The sequence below is a fragment of the Biomphalaria glabrata genome, chromosome 2 (genome assembly GCF_947242115.1).
Source record: "Biomphalaria glabrata chromosome 2, xgBioGlab47.1, whole genome shotgun sequence".
Lineage (NCBI taxonomy): Eukaryota > Metazoa > Mollusca > Gastropoda > Planorbidae > Biomphalaria > Biomphalaria glabrata.
Genome location: NC_074712.1, coordinates 63165282 through 63184136, shown reverse-complemented (window position 1 = coordinate 63184136; position 18855 = coordinate 63165282). Strand labels below are relative to the sequence as shown.

Below are 18855 nucleotides of genomic sequence, written 5' to 3'. Positions count from 1 at the left end.
ATAAACCAAGATCCTGAAAAATAAGATTAGACCACAGGTCCCAAGTTCTCTTCATAAACAAAAGTACACAGTTCTGAGTTGAAATCAATGCCATATCCAAATGTGTAGTTTTATAGATACATATGATAGATCTATATAATCTATAGATCTATATAGATCCAGAATAGATTAGATCTAGAGATCTACATATTCTATGTATCTAGACCCTCGATCTAGTCTAGATTTCTAGAATAGATCTCGATTCTAGTAGACAATGTGTGGTCATTATTAATTTTATTGTAATATAATCTAGATCTAATATTTATAATATTAATAATAATAAATAGACTCTATAAAGTCTATTACTACTCTATAAATATAAATCTATATAATATATAATCATGAAGTCATAAATTCATATTATATAGATCCAAATCTAGTTTTACTAGTTATACTTATAGTTACATATATATAGTAACTAACTAGATGATAGTTGATAGTAGATGAAATCTAGTATTAATATTAATTATTTATTATAAAATATAATAAAACAATAATTTAATTATAATTATTACATAGACTCTAATATTTTAATAAAGATTGGAAATGGATATATTCTAGATCTACTAAACTCTAAATATTTATATACAAGAAAATCTTTATCTAGACCTAATAAACTTCTAAACAGATAGCTAAATTTAAAACCTTAGACATAGGACAAAGATTACAACACTTAAGTTACTATATTGAACTATATTCAATTCTTCTAGCTAATTCTAGTACTATTTAAAAAAAAAGTTTATTACTATTCTACAGTTCTTCTAGATCTAATTCTAAGTAATTTTTTTTATTTATTTCTCAATCAAAGTATAAAAGCATATTTTAAGATTTATTTTTTTTGTAAATGTATTGAAGCAGATACAAAGCCAAAACAAATGGAGCTTGTGAATGAAACAGGAAATTCTGTCAGCGTGGATAACAAAAGTGACGAAATCAAAACTGATCCAGCAGAATTTGATAATACTGCAGAGGATATGATGACAGACATGAAATTAGAAGATGAAATAGATGAAGTCAGATCAGACAAACCTGGTATGTGACATGGCTAACATAGTAAAAAAAAAAAGGGTAAAGTTCCCCATGCCTTTCAGACCTTGTGGTCTATAGGGCAGATGATGTAAAGGTCATCTGTTTCTGTGGCTTGTGCATTCCCCTTTCTATACCAAATATACCATTTTCTGATAACAAACAAAAAGTTATTAAAGTTTAATCATAACAGGGTAGTAAAATACATATATATGAGCAAAATTAATAATTCTGTCAGAATGTAGAAAATAATTACGGGGAGAAAGAGTTAACACACCTTTTACCATACATACTTTTATTAATTTCAACTTTGTCTTGAATTATTTTTTTATAATAATTGCTTTCATATAGCACATTTTTCCTGCTTATTGGAGCAAATTGCACTGATACAAGTCTTATAATGTTTTGATATTTTCACAGATTTCAATTGGCTGTATCATATTGAGATTTACCCTTGGAATGCTGATGATATGACAGAAAACTTTATCCGTCTAATTAAATTGGCACAGTTTTCTCAAATATGTTTGAGGAAGAAAGGGGTGGGCAAAGAAACAGACGACTCAGAAAAAGCAGATGACAAATTATCTGGAAGACTAAGAATAGGGTAAACAAAAATTAGTAATGTTTGTCCTTCTCATTGTGATCTCTGTCTCACTGGGTCTTACATGTTGACTGTTGTTATACACAAACTATGACTAGGAAACTATTTATATTGTTGTAACCCTATTGGCGGCGCGATAGGGTTAACTGTGTAGGATCAGCTGACACATGGGAAACAGGCCAGTAATACAGTTTAGTGTGCTATGTCGATGGACAAGGGACAGTACTGGTATGAACTTTGCACGTAAAAATAACCTGTGTTATGGTCATGTGATCAAAAGCCTTTGTGCCCAGAGACATAGTGTGTAAGGCAGGGTAGTTCAAGACAGGACATTGAGGAGACCGGGACTGTGAATCAGCCATGAAGTGGTAAAGTCATCGAGTGAAACGTACGAGTCCAGGATGAGATAGAGAGACAGTAGAGTTTAGAATGGCAGTACAGTGATGTACAGTGTAACATTTGTATTAGTTTATTGTGTTGCCAATTGTGTCATATTGACTATTTCTATTTACTCATTAAAGGACCAGATTATTTGGAACTTTTGTTGTCAAGTTCTTGAGTTAGACGTGTTGTTTGTTGAGCAGTGTTACAGAAGGCCTGATTAGGAGAGAGAAAGAGAAACGAAACAATATAGAAGGGATGTATTAGACATAGGGTTTTAAACAGAGAGGAATGGCTGATGACACTTGAGACACATTGCAGGCTGGATGCTACAAGTTTTGTTGACTTTGTGCTGGCTATTGTATCATCACTTCAGCCTTCGGAAAGTTTCATTGACAATAATTTAACAATAATAATCTTCATTATCTTTATAAGGAAATTCGTCTTACAATTTGTGCATTACACCAAACAAAGATTATATATTATAGAAAACAAAACCAGATTCACTCAAAAGTTATATGTGAAATGTTTAAATATCAGATAGTTGAATTGTTAATTTGCTACATTTTGTCATGTGTTTATGTATTGACTTGCCATGGCCTTCTTAAAATGTCAGCATCTAGTCTGCAGAGTTCTTATCTTAACCTACCTGACATATTCTATTTACTGTGTCTGTAGGTGTTTGCATTTATACACGGACACAAGTCAGAATGCTAAAAACATCATGCGGAGTGCTACTTGGAAGACAATGGCTGCCAAGCAGTTGGTGTTTGAACTAACAAAACAAGGACCTAGTCCAGGGCAACTGGAAACAGGTGAGGACCAACTTTTTTTCTTTCTGTCAGATGTTTTGTCAAGCCACTAGTCTGTCAGGCTGTCACTAATGTCTTGTAGCCAGCCCCCTACATCTTTCCCATTCTAAAAGTCTTACATTGTCTTACCTAATCGTTCTTGTCTCCCTTTCCACCCATGCTCTCCTTTTTTTTTCACATGCCTTTAAGTTTGCCCTGCATAAAAGTTTAGTATTTGGGACCATTTTTTTTTAAAAAGAAGAAGCAGTCGATATTTCAATGCTAAACATTTTGTTAATAATAGTGCTACTGCATAATGCAACACAACCAACTCAAAAAACTTGACAAGTAACTGTACTGCTGTACTAAATTCTACTGGACTGTCTGCCTCATCCTGTACTTGTACCTGGCCTACTTGACACTGGACTCAACTGTACCGAACTGAATCGTCTTTGACTCGGACACTCTCACTCTTTATATAGGTTTATATAGGGTTCCCAAATATTTCTTGATTGGGATAGAAATGCCACTGATGTGATGTCAGTTCTTTCTAGATGATCACATGACCATATCATGGGCTGTTTATATACGTAGTGTTGAAAACAAAATACTTTCCTGGAGCGTCCCCCCTCATCACTCATCACAGTTGACTGCTTTGCAGAACTCTGGCCTGTATCATCTGTGTTTGCTCTTTACACACTCCCATACGGACAGATATAGTTCCTTACATATTGAATTAAACAATGGAGATCATAATGACATTTTAAAATAATAAATCCAGTAGATAGAAATTTACACTTCTGTCTTGTTTAAGAATGTAAACATGTGTGTGTGTGTGAGGGGTATTTCTTCAGTGTTTGTAGACATTGTAGACTTAGTTTTATTCAAAATAGTTTATAAGAAATACTTAGTAATACATTGTAGTATTTGATGCAGAAATGAATTTCTTATTAAGGTTCTATTCAAACAAATATATTGCCAGTAAGTATAATTTGTAACTTGTAGTAAATTTTAGAAGTTGATTTGCTTCACAATTAACAAGTTGATTATCTATATATTCATATACGTTATGTTAAATTACCACTTCTTCTTTTAAATCTGCGTCTGTTTTTTCTTCTTCTTCTGTAGCTGCTTTAGAAGTTGACACTTACCTGGTGAGCAAATCAAGATTCAGAGATAAGCCTAAAGGTAGAGAACTAGCCTTTTGCTTTTTGCTTTCAAGCTATTTGTTCAACCTATGTTGGACATGGATTACCTGCCTTTACATTTCATTGATCACCTGCATTAATATTGAATCTCACATTTAATCAACATTTTTCATTATCCAAATTTTGACTTTAAAAAATAAAAAAAGTTTTTAAATATGGTTCTTTCAGATATTTTAGACCATCATTTCATTATGAGTTTGGCTTTATTAATACTTCCTTATGAAAGGTTTACTTATGAATATTGATCAAACGTTGCTGCTTCCAATTATAACTTATTTTGCAAATATTTTGTTTCATTGTTTTCCAATGATTCCCTTTTGTTCCCAGTATTAAAAAAAACAAAATTGTCGTTAGGCTAAATATTTACTGAAATTTTTTACAAAATTATATTAAAGCCTAAAGTTTTATTTAGGTAATCATTTCCTTTTGTTCCCAGTACTAAAAAAAACAAATCTGGCGTTTGGCAAAATATTTACTGAAATTTGTTACAAAATTATATGAAAGCCTAAAGTTGTATTTAGGTTTTCTTTCCGTCTTTGTCAACAGTTGAGTTTATTGACTGCTGACACACTGTTCCAAAACTAACCTCTCTCATTTCTCTCCTATGAACAAACACACACACAATTGTGGGGATTGTGGGATGCATTTCAGGTGAGTTAAAAGATCGATCAGCGAAAGTATCCAACCTCCCGGGAACTATTTCTCGGGAATTCCTGGATGTGGTGTTCAGCCGTGCGTACGCTGTGGTCGAGGGCACCACAATCAGGGAGTACTTGAAAGAGAAGGAAGGCAAGTCGCAGCAGAGACTTCTTGATTTAAAAGATTTTAATGGGTAAGAACAATTAGGCAATTGTTCACATTATAAAAAAGCATTTTTTGGTGTTGCAGAATTTTTCTGTGACACTGAAGAAGAAAAAAAAATTCCTTAAAGAAATTTTGCTTTAAGTATAAACCAAACTGATAAATATGAAGCATAATTTAAAGAATTACTTTAATGTTAAGTCAGAGTGCTGTCAGATAATGCATGGCTAGCTCATCTTAGAAAAAAAATAGTTTGTTGATTCATTGAAATGTAATAAAGTTGATTTAGAGCTTTATAAGTTATTTTTTTCATTGTACATTCTGAATATATAAAACAGTTTTTTTTTTGTAAAATGAGGATTGATTATTGATTATTCTACATTTTAATTTTAAAAAAAAAATAATTAAACCTTTTATTTTTGTTGTCTAAGTTCATAACAGTTGAAAATTGTTTTAATGAGCACAAGATTTCTACAATTAGGTGGATGGATTTTGATTGTCTTGGGAGAGGCAGCTGCAGGTCCTTTGTCCTGGCTCACAAGAGTGTCACCATCAATGGTCAGAAAGTATCTATTGAAGCCAATGACAAGGACACCATGGGTACTGTTTGGTTTTTTGTTTTATTTTGGTAGTTTCTGTGACTTTGACCCCAAGTTTTTTGACATTCCTTTAGAAATGAGGAATATTCTGTCCTGGCTCAAACCTGCTGCAAGACAGAAGTGGATGGTTCAAAACCAGACCATCATGACAGTCCCTGAGCGCATACCCAATGTCAATGACCAAGCAGCCATTAGTTAATAAATTATAGCAGTTTACCCCATCTATGGAGTCTTTTTTTTTATGGTATTTGGTCATAATAATAGCCATTTGTGTAGTATCTAATGCCCCACTACTTGTAATAATATAATAGTAGATACTTTAATAATAATTATATTTATAAAGCGCTGTGAACAAACAAAATGTAGGCTCAAGTCGCTGTAATAACATTACAAACACAAACATGATGGCTAAAACAACAAATAATCTAAAAAAGTTTTAAACAGATAGGTCTTAATGTTCTTCTTAAAAGTGGTGTAGCATGTTGTCTGTCTGAGATCAATGGGGAGTGAGTTCCAAACCTTTGGTCCGTGCACAGAAAAAGCCAGCAGACCGTAGCTTTTGAGGGAAAAACGTGGCATCATTAAAAGTGCTGAGTCCATTGAGCGCAAGGCTCTCAGGGGAACATATGGAGTTATCAGTTCGCTAAGGTACAAGGGCTTCTCATTGTTATATATACACTGATGACAAAGTGTGGCGACCTTGTAATCGATTCTGGCTTTCACAGGAAGCCAATAGAGCATGGGCAAGAGCGTAGTAGCAGGATCTCGTCTTGTTTTTCTAAGGACTGTTCGTGCGGCATTGTTCTTAATACGTTGCAGCTTGGCTAATTTGTCATCGGGTATACCTGCTAGCACGTATCTATTATGTGTTGGTTTTAATAATAGCCTTGGAGAATATCCTGGTAGATGCTCCATCTAATGGCACTAATCATTTCTTGAAGTTTATTTTACTAATTTATTGGTTTGAAGACTGCATTTGGAAACACTCTTAGTATCTTAAAACAATAATTGTGTTACTGTTTGTGATGACAAGTCAGCTGAAGCGAGACCATAGGATATTGTCGGCCTTAACACTGACGTGCCATGTCACAACCTGTGGTCAGGTCTTTACAACATGGCTATTGGTCTCCACTGCCCACATGTTGCAGGTCAGTGTTCAGGCCTTATCTGACGATTGGTCTCGGCTGAAGCGATGCTCTTGGGTGCTTAATGTCCTTCTTAAAATAGAATAAACTCATTCATTCATATTTTTGCTGAGTGGCAAAAACTGCTACTTATCATGAGAACTTGAGTTTAACCCTGATTTAAGCTTAGTTGTGTTTGATGAATGGCTTAAGTTAGCACAGAAACTTCTAAAACAATAATTTTTTTTTGTAGAACACTATTAAATTATACTAACTTCCTAGTTTAGTATTAGGTCCTTACAAATGTTGCTAACTATGTGTAGTTGATGATGTTTTAGTTTGTATGTTGTCATCTCTCATGTACAGACCTAGAAAATCTTTTAAAACAGTCACTCATTTAATTTTTTTTTTGTTTTTCAGTTGTGCCTCCATTTACACAAGGTGAGTGAAATAAAGGACAGATATTCATAAACATTCCAACCAAAAAATAATATTCTTTTATTTTATATTTGAGTATTTCGTTTATATTAAAGCAATTTTCCAATACACATAGATCAGGGGTGGCCAAAAGCAGAGCCCTTGACATTTGATTCTAGAGGGTTGGTATTGCTTTCATTAACTATTGTAAATAATAAATATACATATTAAATTTGATAAAAACTAAAAGTTTGTAATAGTGAATATTTTATTTATTTGCTATCTTTGTTTGCTTATAATGTTTTCCCTTTATCCACCATAGATACATATTAGGTACAGACTTGTTAGATTAGGTGTGAACTTGTTGGATTAGCTTGCATTAATTCTTCTTCTATGTTTTCATTAGTAAGAGTTCAGATAACCATTCTTATATCTGGGATAAGTGGGGTGCATCCGAACCTGGGTTTGAATCTTAGTGAAGACTTGGATTTTGGTATTTTTAGGGCACCCCTGATTCCATCCAACTCTATTGGGTAACTGACTTTAGTTGGGGAATGTAAAGGGGGTTGGTCTTTGTGCTAGCAACCTGACACCCTGCTTGTTAACCGTTGACCAAAGAAACAGTTTGACCTTAGCATTATCTGACTTTAGATCAATAGGTCTGGAGGAGGAACTTTTTTTTTTAATATCTAAGATGAACTGCGCAATAGTTTCCAGATCTGAAAGTTCTCCATATAGTTTTTTTTTTTGGAACCACCATTTTGTTTTGGTCTTTCAAGTGTACAGCTTTAGAGGACATGGTCTGGCATCTCCAGTGACACTCCTCAAGATTATTTGTTCCAATAATCAGCTTCCAGAACTTGTGTTGTCGGATTCTATTGCGAGGTGAACAACTGTTGATCTTATCAGGAATAGTTTGTATCCATTCATTCGGTCAAGCCTAATCAGCGGAACATATTGTTTCCTACTACTTTGAAGTGTTGAATGTAAATCTCACACCAACTGTGAGGCATTCTCTTTGAGTTTTGACAGTTTTGAAGGAGTGCAGTCTTAATCCACCTTAGGCACCTACTACTATAGCCCAACAGCAATCTGTACGGCGGTGCTGAACAACTGGAGAAAACAGCACACTATTTCTCCTTGGCACAGACTGCAAAAGAGCTTACAGCTCAGCAGCAAAAAGCTGGCTAGAAAAAGAAAGAGTGCAGTTGTTTACAATATTAACGGGAAAAAAAAATTATTCTACTCTTTGAATTTAGGATTTTTTTGTTTCTTTTCCAGACGTTTCCGAAACTCTTAGTTTGAAAGCTTAACTTTTTCTTCTTTTAATTGATTACCCCACCCAGTAATTTAAACCATTCATTGATGATACAGTACCTCTTTTAAAGCACCTCTTTTAGAGAAACATTTCAACAAAAGAGACTTTAACTATTGCGATGCAACCTTCGCTGGTTAGGTGAGACAGAAATGGTTAGTGAGACTCTTCTCCTTCCTCCTCTATGCACCTTGCATTTATTAACCTGGCAGAACACTTGAAATGCTGAATGGTTAAAGTCTGTCATGGGAATTAATGTTCTTCCTTAAATTAGCAATTACTTCAACAAGTCTTCTTAGTGAGTTTTCAAGATATTTCTCAATGTAGAATAGAAGAGTGAGAAAAAAAAAAGGTCTGTGTTAGAGAAAGAAAAGGATCTAATATTTTAGGTACAAAGGACCAAATAAGTTATAGAAACTTTAGATGGACGATATTTAAATGTTTTTTGTATTTTTGCATAAAATTTTTTTGTATTGGTTGCCCTACTTATGTTACGATGTCTTTATTTAGAGCTAAGTAGGTCTCATCATAGACCCTTTTTCTCAAACGCAGTTCTCAAGGCTGGCCGCCCCTTGGTCTTGGCTGTTAAAGCCTTGATGTTAATAAACCTTTGTATCATCTATCAGAAACCAGTACAAAACCAGATGTCAAGGCCACACCTGATTTCAATGCTGCTCAAAACAAAGCAAGAGTTACCTCAGCAAAAGGTCAAGGTCCCAGTCAGCCTGTTAGACTAATGAAGGCTGCAATGGTACCCTGCATTTTAAAAGATACTTTCCCCAATAATTTCAGAGGCAGAGGGAGAGCCTCGGTGGTGCCACAACGACCAGCTACTGCTTCCTTCATTGTAAATATCTCAAAATACTTTGACTACATTAGATGAATACTTCTAGTTTCACATTACTGCTTAACATGGATAGTGACAGCTAAGGAAATATTTCAAATTATAAATATGTTTGTATCAGGGTTAAAATGGAACAAAAATATCATAACATTGTCTAGCATATGTTAAATGATTTTTTTTGGGTGGGAGAAAGGTAATTATTCAGAATTCTTAATTGCTCTATAGCAGCGGTTCTCAACCTTTTTAACTCGGCGACCCGGATACACACATACAGCAATAGAAGAGTAGGCAATAACAATCCATATTTTGGATGGTCTTAGGCGACCCCTGGCAAATGGTCAATCGACCCCCAAGTGGGTTGCGACCCACAGGTTGAGAACCCCTGCTCTATAGCATACCAAACATGTTAGAATTATTTTACACATGAAATGTAATTTGTTGCAGTTTTCCCTATTTTGTAACTGTATTGATAGTTTTTGTTTTCCTGTACAAACTTTACCTTCATGCGCCATTAAATCTTTAGGACCTTTACCAGGACCTGTAGATACAGTTTCATTATTATTGCAGAGTGCATGTGATCTTTAGGTGTATTTAAACATTTCTGAATCCCATATCTTTGTCTCTCAGTGAGAATATTGTGCTGAGAAAAACAAAATTGAATAGTCACAGTCTGTAGACCAACTCAACCATTGTCAATGTCAAATTAGCAGTTTAAGTGGATCAATGTTATCATGCTGATTGGAAATAAAATAAATTTTTTAGAGTTTTAGATTTGGCAATACTTTTATTATTTAAACAAGATTTTTTTTTCCAGAACACAACATAAATTTTTTTTCTATACCTCTCAAGCATATCATTTACTATGATTTAAAGTAGATATATTTAGAAGTTTCACCAAAAGAAATCTAGTTCAAAAGCTGAGTGTGACGACTTAAAGTAAGGGTGGAAATGGAATGTCACCTTCACCTATCCCTTAGTCTGTTGGACCGTTGGGGCACCGGACAAGCACTGTCAACTGTCTTTCTTCATTCCTCTCTGTCCTTTACCTTGGATAGAATTTCATTCACTGACAGGTCTGTCCATTCTTTGATTTTGTCTTCCCATAGCTTTCTTTGTCTTTCTCATTCTCCTGGTACTATCCCCTGAAGGATGGCCTTTGCAATCCCTGACGACCTTGTATGATGACCATAAAGTTTGAGTTGACATTTTTCGACAGTGGTCAGCAGGGAATGTAAATGTGTTTAAAATGTACTTCATACAGTTTTGTTTGCATCTTTTTTTTTTCCTCAAATTAATAGAGCCTATTTCTTCCATTTAATCTTATATAATGAAGGGAGACAGAAGTCATTAGTTTGAATTGGGTTGAAAACCTTGATTTGAGTTTAACAGTCTCTTTGAGGTAGCTAACATTTGTTAAGTAAAGAAAAGCTTGGAAAGATTGTGGCACAGTTGTCCTAGACATATTGCATAATTTAATGTCCCCTAGGTAGATGACATTTGTTAAGAAAAGAAAAGATTGGAAAGATTGTGGCACAGTTGTCCTAGACATATTGCATAATTTAATGTCCCCTAGGTAGATGACATTTGTTAAGTAAAGAAAAGCTTGGAAAGATTTTGGCACAGTTGTCCTAGACATATTGCATAATTTAATGTCCTCTAGGTAGCTGACATTTGTTAAGTAAAGAAAAGCTTGGAAAGATTTTGGCACAGTTGTCCTAGACACATTGCATAATTTAATGTCCTCTAGGTAGCTGACATTTGTTAAGTAAAGAAAAGCTTGGAAAGATTGTGGCACAGTTGTCCTAGACATATTGCATAATTTAATGTCCCCTAGGTAGATGACATTTGTTAAGTAAAGAAAAGCTTGGAAAGATTGTGGCACAGTTGTCCTAGACATATTGCATAATTTAATGTCCCCTAGGTAGCTGACATTTGTTAAGTAAAGAAAAGCTTGGAAAGATTTTGGCACAGTTGTCCTAGACATATTGCATAATTTAATGTCCTCTAGGTAGCTGACATTTGTTAAGTAAAGAAAGCTTGGAAAGATTGTGGCACAGTTGTCCTAGACACATTGCATAATTTAATGTCCTCTAGGTAGCTGACATTTGTTAAGTAAAGAAAAGCTTGGAAAGATTGTGGCACAGTTGTCCTAGACACATTGCATAATTTAATGTCCTCTAGGTAGCTGACATTTGTTAAGTAAAGAAAAGCTTGGAAAGATTGTGGCACAGTTGTCCTAGACACATTGCATAATTTAATGTCCTCTAGGTAGCTGACATTTGTTAAGTAAAGAAAAGCTTGGAAAGATTGTGGCACAGTTGTCCTAGACACATTGCATAATTTAATGTCCCCTAGGTAGATGACATTTGTTAAGTAAAGAATAGCTTGGAAAGATTGTGGCACAGTTGTCCTAGACACATTGCATAATTTAATGTCCCCTAGGTAGATGACATTTGTTAAGTAAAGAAAAGCTTGGAAAGATTGTGGCACAGTTGTCCTAGACACATTGCATAATTTAATGTCCCCTAGGTAGCTGACATTTGTTAAGTAAAGAAAAGCTTGGAAAGATTGTGGCACAGTTGTCCTAGACATATTGCATAATTTAATGTCCCCTAGGTAGCTGACATTTGTTAAGTAAAGAAAAGCTTGGAAAGATTGTGGCACAGTTGTCCTAGACATATTGCATAATTTAATGTCCCCTAGGTAGCTGACATTTGTTAAGTAAAGAAAAGCTTGGAAAGATTGTGGCACAGTTGTCCTAGACATATTGCATAATTTAATGTCCTCTAGGTAGCTGACATTTGTTAAGTAAAGAAAAGCTTGGAAAGATTGTGGCACAGTTGTCCTAGACACATTGCATAATTTAATGTCCCCTAGGTAGATGACATTTATTAGGGAAGGAAAGAAACAAATAGCTTGGGAACAGGTGGGCACATCCAGCGTCTATTGCACTAGCGACATACCAACAATTCACTGGTTCTACCTACAGGCCTACCCTTCCAGAGGCTTGTGGTCAACTGTTTACCCTGTATTGAATTGAGTCTAATGTTCTTCTCTGTAGAGAGCTGGGCCAGGGATGCCTGTTCCTATGACAGGGAGACAAAAGATGAATGAGAAGTTGAGGCGGAACAACTTTGGAACAGCTTCTCTTGGTACTGGATTGTTGATAACTCCTGGGACTGTAGGGAACAGGTCAGTGACTGTCTGCTAACTGGATAACAGAATAAGTAAAAACTCACTGAAATGTCTAATATTTTCTACAGAATTCACATTTTCTGTTTGAAGGCCATGTTTTCTTGCTTTGGGAGGTGCTTTACAAGGAGATATTTATTTTTATTTTTTTCTGTTTATAAGTAAATAACGTCTAACATTTTAGTGATAAAACACACATTTCTTACTTTAATATTTTTTCCAAATCATTTTGTAATGCTTTGAATGCCATTATATAAAGTCATAACTGTTAAAAATGTGACACTTAAACTGAACTATTAACAGAACTTTGTTTTGACATTTCAACAAACATTTTGTTATTTCCAGAGACACAGTGACTGAGTGGTAAAGCGCTTGGCTTCCGAACCGGGGATCTGATTTACTTAAAATGAAGAAATTTTTATTTTTTAATTTTTTTTTAAATCTAATTTTTGTTCAGGGTGATTCATTTTGGCAAAAGATTAAGGCATTTTGGCAAAAGATTAAGGCATTTTGGCAAAAGATTAAGGCATTTTGGCAAAAGATTAAGGCTATTATTTCTAATTTCTTGCCATTCCCTGAGTATTTTAGAGCTAGTAAAGGAGGTTTGGACAAAAGAGACTCAGAACAAATATTTTACGTTGTGAATTCCAATTTGTTTCAGCTATTAACATGTTCTATTTGTGTGACTGACATGTTTGTCAATTAATGCGTATTCTAGGGGATCTGTGCTGAATCCAGTGGGCAATTCCTTTAAGCTAGAGTTAGAGTCCCTGCAGAACCAACTGGAACAGAGTACCCAGGCTCTCGAGGCAAAGATTGCCATGTTACAACAACAAAGCACCCAGGCTGCAGCTTACTACCATGGAAACATTCTAACTGAAGGGTTAGTTGACTTTGTTTGGTCATTATGAGCAGTAATGTATTGGTGTAAACTAGGACTGAAAGCTGCCTCTCACTACAGCAGCCAAAAGCATTCTGTGTTTACTTTCATTACACCGCAAATTCTAGTCGTGTTTTTCACCTGTCATGTCATTGACGCCAAGCTAAAACCTTAACCATTCAATGACACAAACAACTTTTTGCACCAGTGTCCTGTGTTTCTAACATCTTTTTTATTTCATTGAAGTCTTAGCAACATGTGTTGATACTTGCTTATGGAGTAACATTGGGAGGCGTGGTTGCTAAGTGGTGAAGTGCTTGGCTTCTGAACCGGGGGTCCCAGGTTTGAATTCTGGAGAAGATTGGGATTTTTTAGGGGGGGATCTTAAGGCCACATGTGAGTCCACTCAGCTCTCTAATGGGTACCTTACATTAGTTGGGGAAAAGTAAAGGCAGATTGGTTGTTGTGCTGGTCTAGTACAAAGATGTGATAAACAAACAAAAGTTGTTAAAAACAATTCAGCATAAATCATATTTACTAGCAATTAGATAGGTGTTCAAAGCTTATTAAAAACTGTTTTAACCACATTTAAAGTAATTTCAATCACACTTTTAGTTGTTTATGCCATATGTGGCGAGCTCAGTTATTTTAAAGTTATAAATGGTTTAAACCAAGCCAAAATAAAGCTTTCAATTTAAATCAGGATCAGCAGAAAGAAATTTGTCTATGGTCTCCTTCGGTTGCAATTTCACAAAGAAATGTTTGATTACCTGGGCATTAGCTATGCTTGGGATGATTTCACTCACACAGCCGATGTGTCTTAAAGTCTTTCCCATGTTTGGGTGTAGCATCAAGGCATCAGAGATTTTGAAAATATTAGTAACTGAAATATATTAGCTCAGTTGTGGGCTTCATAGAACAATCCTATATCAAGACAAACATAATATCTCTTTTCCATTGTCCTTGTGTAGTGCTCTAAAATGTTTACAGTCTTAGGTTTGACTAGACATTCATAAGTACAGAAACACTGAATGAAAATTTAAAATTTTTATTTACACATTTATTCTTTTTTTTTTTAAAGTGGGGAAAAAAAAAAAAATTCTAAATTGATCAATTATATAACAATTCTTTTACACTTTTCAGTTTTGTTTTGTGTTTTTCTTATCAGTAAAAGTTTTGTTTTGTTTTTTTCTTATCGTAACCTTTAATATCTTTTTTGTTTTAAATAACAGAGATTGGGAAGATGAAGAGTTAAACTACAACATTGGTTACAGCGATGACAGCTACGTTCTTGGTGATACTTGTTACGCTTCTGATGAAACTCTTGACTACCATTATGCCCCCCAGACAGCAGTCAGGCTGCAGCGTCCTAACTCTGGAAGTTATGTTAACGCAGCAGCCAATATCGGCACTTTATCTGCATACGGTGCTCGCCAGGGCATTCAGCCCAGGGGGTTTAGTGTTGGACAGATGAGTGCAGCTCCTAGTTTAGGGCAAAGCTCATCAGCTGCTTGGCGGGGCGATCAACGAAGAGTTGGCAGTAGAGGCCGTGGACAGTTTAGAGAAGCTGTGACGAACTTTTGGTAACCAACCTGCCAACTTACCATGACACTTTGAGATTGAAAATTTTTATTTTGTGATTTAATGCTGTGCTCTAGTTTTGTATTTATTTCTGAATGTTTTATCAACCCAATTAACTCCAATTGCGACAAAATATTGTGTTTATGATAAGATTACTAATGTAATAGTTACTAGCAGTGTTGTTTTTTTTGTTAAACTTTTGCATAAGAAGAGCTCCGTATGACTTGTTTAGAATAAGAAAAGAAAAAAGTAGGTTGTTTTTAATGAGAAACAGATGTGCTAGTGGATCTTATTTTTTTCTGAAATCTTTTTCAATGAAATTATCAATACCACAATAGATAAATCTAACCAATGAAATGCAAAAAGTATTAAGAGTATTTTTCTCAAAATAGTCAAATTGTTCTATTTTCTATTAAAATAAATTTTTAGAAATAATTTTTAATATTTAATGTATTTTTTGCTTAGACACCACATTTAAAAAAAAAACCCACTAAATATAGCAGTCATTGAGCTCATAAAAACATGCCCTTGTGGATTAAACTTGTGGGTAAACTGACTTCATGAGATGACACTACGGAAAACTGTCAGCAATGATTTTGTCTTTGAACTGTCTGAGTTTTGAATTGTATTCTATAAAAAAGCTAAGAAGATCCTTGAAATAAAGAATCACCCTTTGTGTCAGGATTTTGTGATTTTACCATCACAAAAGAGATACAAGACACTGATAGCAAAGACAAACAGACACAAACACTCTTTTGTTCCCCTGGCAATCAAATCATTAAATAAGAACAATCTGGTATAAACTTTGTCACATGTAAATTATGAGTGAGTCTGGTGTGAATGTACACTTTGGCTTTGGTTTCTTATAGTTATAATGTTTTTTGTTTGGTAATGCACAAATTGTAAGACAAATTTCCTTACGGATAATAAAGATTATTATTATTATTATTTAAATTTAATTAGAATATTGAACGTCACTGCTGCAATGAGTAAGAATCTTTTTGTAGTGAAAACTTTTCTTTTAACTGCTTGTAAAAATGTTTTATGAACTTGATTGGACGCGTCTGTAATAAACAGAGAATTTTGCTTCATTTAGAGATTAGTATTGTTTTTTTTAATTGTGTAATGCAGGTTTCTTGATCAGTTCATTTCCTTTCTAGTAGGCTTTAGTTAACAGCTTGAACAGTTCATTCCCTTTCTAGTAGGCTTTAGCAACAGCATGACAGGCTTCTCGGCACAGTGGGTCAAGGTCACCATCTCCTCCTGTAGATTTTAGTAAGAAATAGTCATTTCAGTAAGATGGTGAAAGAAACTTTTTTTTTTGCAAAAATCAAAATATGTATTGTAAATGGAATTATTACGATGCAATTGTCTTTCAGATTTTTCTATAGATAGTAACATACTCTTGTTTAAATATATTTCATTATGAGAATGTATGGGTTTTTATTTTAATTATATTACCAGAATTTCTTGTATTTTTCAAGCATTAACTAATAGATAAAATGGCTCATTTGTTCACACTTCATGGTGTCACACTGTAAAAACTGGCTTAAACTGGTGCACAAATTACAGAGGACAAGAGAACAGCGCTATACTCAAATATAGATGAAGAACTGGGAGTTTGAAATTCAGGATTTTTATATGCCCCTTAGACCAGCTAGCTCTAATGGAGAAGTCAAAGAGATTGATCATTGTGCTGGCCACATAATACCCTCGTAAACTGTCAGCCATATCATAGGAAGACCTTTACATCATCTGCTCTCATAGGTTTCAAGGTCTGACCTATCACTCGTACACACCACGGAAATAATTCAGTTTTAATCTGCGATTATTACACAATGGTAATAATCAGCTTTTAACAAATATTTTATGCATATGCTTTTGTGAAAAAAATCTGCAATGCTTTAAATGTCTACTTACCATAATCTAGTTTCCTAATATCACATTTGTAAATCTTTTCACCATTAACCCACAGCTCGACCACATTCCAATCTTTGAAGGGTCTTAACTCCACCACATGGCCAGCATTGGTTAAAATGGCTGCAAAGATGAAACAGTCAAATTTTAAATCAATTCCTCTTAAAATACTAAACAAATAGGAACATATAATAATGCCTGAATTAAGAGCTTAAAATAGGAAAATGTAAATGTGACAGAAGAAATGTGTGGATAAGAAACAACTAAAAAATGTGAGATGTGATGAAAGAAATGTAAGGATTAGAAACAATTAAAAACTGTAATAGGAGGCACGGTGGCTGAGTGGTAAAGTGCTTGGCTTCCGAACTGGGGGTCCCGGGCTCAAATCTTGGTGAAGACTGGGATTTTTAATTTCAGGATCTTTGGACGCCTCTGAATCCACCCAGCTTTAAAGGGCATCTGTTTCTGTGGCCAATGGTTAATGAGGGTGTCATGTGGCCAGCACAACAACCAACCGCCTTTACTTTTCCCCAACTAATGTCAGGTACCCATTAGATTTGGGTTGACTCAGAGGCACCCGAAGATCCCGAAATTAAAAGTCCCAGTCTTTACCAGATTTTGAACCCCGGACCGGAAGCCAAGAACTTTACTGCTCAGCCACCGTGCCTCCACATTCATAGTCTTTACTACATATATATAAATCTATTAGAGTAGCTTCCATATTGCGATAAATGAAATGTGTACTTAATTACTTTTCAATCCCTGGAGTCGAGACTGTCGATACTCCACTGTGCCTGCAGCTTCATAAGGTCCATAATACAGAAATACTTTAGCATAAAGGGGCATTGTTACTATACAGACTTTATAACCATTGGTAAAGACTTAACACTAGTTCTGAAAAAAAAAATTGCAGACTCATTTTCATTATTAATATAAATAACAAAATACTTCTTAACAAATTATTAAAAACTAAAAACATTGCCTAGGTCAGTGCTCTTTATCCAATATTGCTAATGTATTTTTTCATCTCTTTAATTTTGTCAGATCAGTTAATGCACTCAATTAATAGTGAACAACTTAAACCAAAATAAAACAAAATATAGAGCGAATCTGCTTAAATGTGAAAAACTGCACTGGCTTGTTAATTGAAATGGCAGTTGATGTAAAAATACATACAGTTAAAATGGAAGGTCTATAAAATAAGTTGATGGTGTCTTTGTTAAACCTGCATGTATATTGGTAAGACATTTTTTATTAAACACTAAAAGTGAATAGCATCGGTGTCAAAATGTGTTGATCACTGTTATTTATACAAATATGATTTTACATTGGGGTCCTGATGATAATAATCTTTATCGCCTCAAAAGCCCTCAACCCCGTGGATGATAAAACCACGATGGACCTACTATAGATAGATACTAAAGCACTAATATGGAAATCTTAAACAATAAAACACAATGATCCAGGTGACAATGCAATTAATAATCCTATCTAATAAATTACAAATAACTTGATCAGCAAACACAATAATGCATCATTGTTTTAAACGTGCTGATACTGAGTTTGTAGAGTTCAAAGACTCAAAAAAACAAAAGATTTATGAGTTTGTAGAGCAGAGCACTTAATGTAAATGTATAGTAGACATAGATCTAGACATTTAATATAGCTCCTTCTTATCTTATATGAAACAGATGTTACTTCTGTCATGGATGCCTCCTAAATTGGCCAAATTCAATGACCGATAATATATACGTCTAAAATGATATAAATAGATAAATAGATCTAAGTCTAAGTCTAATATAGAATTGAGTCTCAAATTTAGTTTATAATTATAGTCTAAATATATTGTAGATCTTTACTTTATAAATATTTACAATGGATTTCAATGAGAAGTGAGACTAGAAGTTTTATCGTTAAAGTATCTTTTAAAATGCAATTATTTCTTGAATTTAAAAAAAAAAAACGAAGTGTCAAGTATTTATATTTTTATCAAGATTAAATCTTGCAAATATAACGATACGGAAGTGTCTCTAAGAGACGCACAGCAGACTCGAGAAAATGTCTATTTACACAGCAAAAGTTTCACATTGACCACTATCACTATCAGTAATAAAAAAAAACTGACATAATTTTTAAAAA

At 34.3% G+C, this 18855-nt stretch overlaps 2 protein-coding genes across 11 annotated transcripts; one reads left to right on the top strand and one right to left on the bottom strand.

The window, feature by feature from the left end:
• Window positions 1–15890, top strand: LOC106059046 (uncharacterized). Of its 8 annotated transcripts, none has more exons than XM_056021863.1 (12): window positions 1–63; window positions 898–1071; window positions 1486–1669; window positions 2726–2862; window positions 3967–4026; window positions 4698–4878; window positions 5329–5447; window positions 6991–7011; window positions 8929–9149; window positions 12208–12338; window positions 13057–13221; window positions 14451–15890. In XM_056021863.1, the coding sequence occupies exons 2-12, from the start codon at window positions 915–917 to the stop codon at window positions 14803–14805; spliced, it is 1731 nt and encodes a 576-aa protein (XP_055877838.1). In that variant the 5' UTR covers window positions 1–63; window positions 898–914; the 3' UTR covers window positions 14806–15890. The 8 variants fall into 8 exon arrangements, with proteins under 8 accessions (XP_055877838.1, XP_055877837.1, XP_055877835.1 ...); XM_056021862.1 differs by having other exon boundaries at window positions 15–63; window positions 895–1071; XM_056021860.1 differs by lacking the exon at window positions 1–63 and adding an exon at window positions 70–255.
• Window positions 15881–18747, bottom strand: LOC106059045 (UPF0728 protein-like). 3 transcript variants are annotated; one of them, XM_056021867.1, is made up of 4 exons: window positions 18591–18747; window positions 17469–17610; window positions 16720–16839; window positions 15881–16062 (listed from the first exon to the last, which is right to left on the bottom strand). In XM_056021867.1, the coding sequence occupies exons 2-4, from the start codon at window positions 17560–17562 to the stop codon at window positions 15998–16000; spliced, it is 279 nt and encodes a 92-aa protein (XP_055877842.1). In that variant the 5' UTR covers window positions 17563–17610; window positions 18591–18747; the 3' UTR covers window positions 15881–15997. The 3 variants fall into 3 exon arrangements, with proteins under 3 accessions (XP_055877842.1, XP_013072025.2, XP_055877843.1); XM_013216571.2 differs by having other exon boundaries at window positions 18576–18740; XM_056021868.1 differs by lacking the exon at window positions 18591–18747 and adding an exon at window positions 18415–18470.
• Between the last annotated feature and the right edge of the window lie 108 nt (window positions 18748–18855).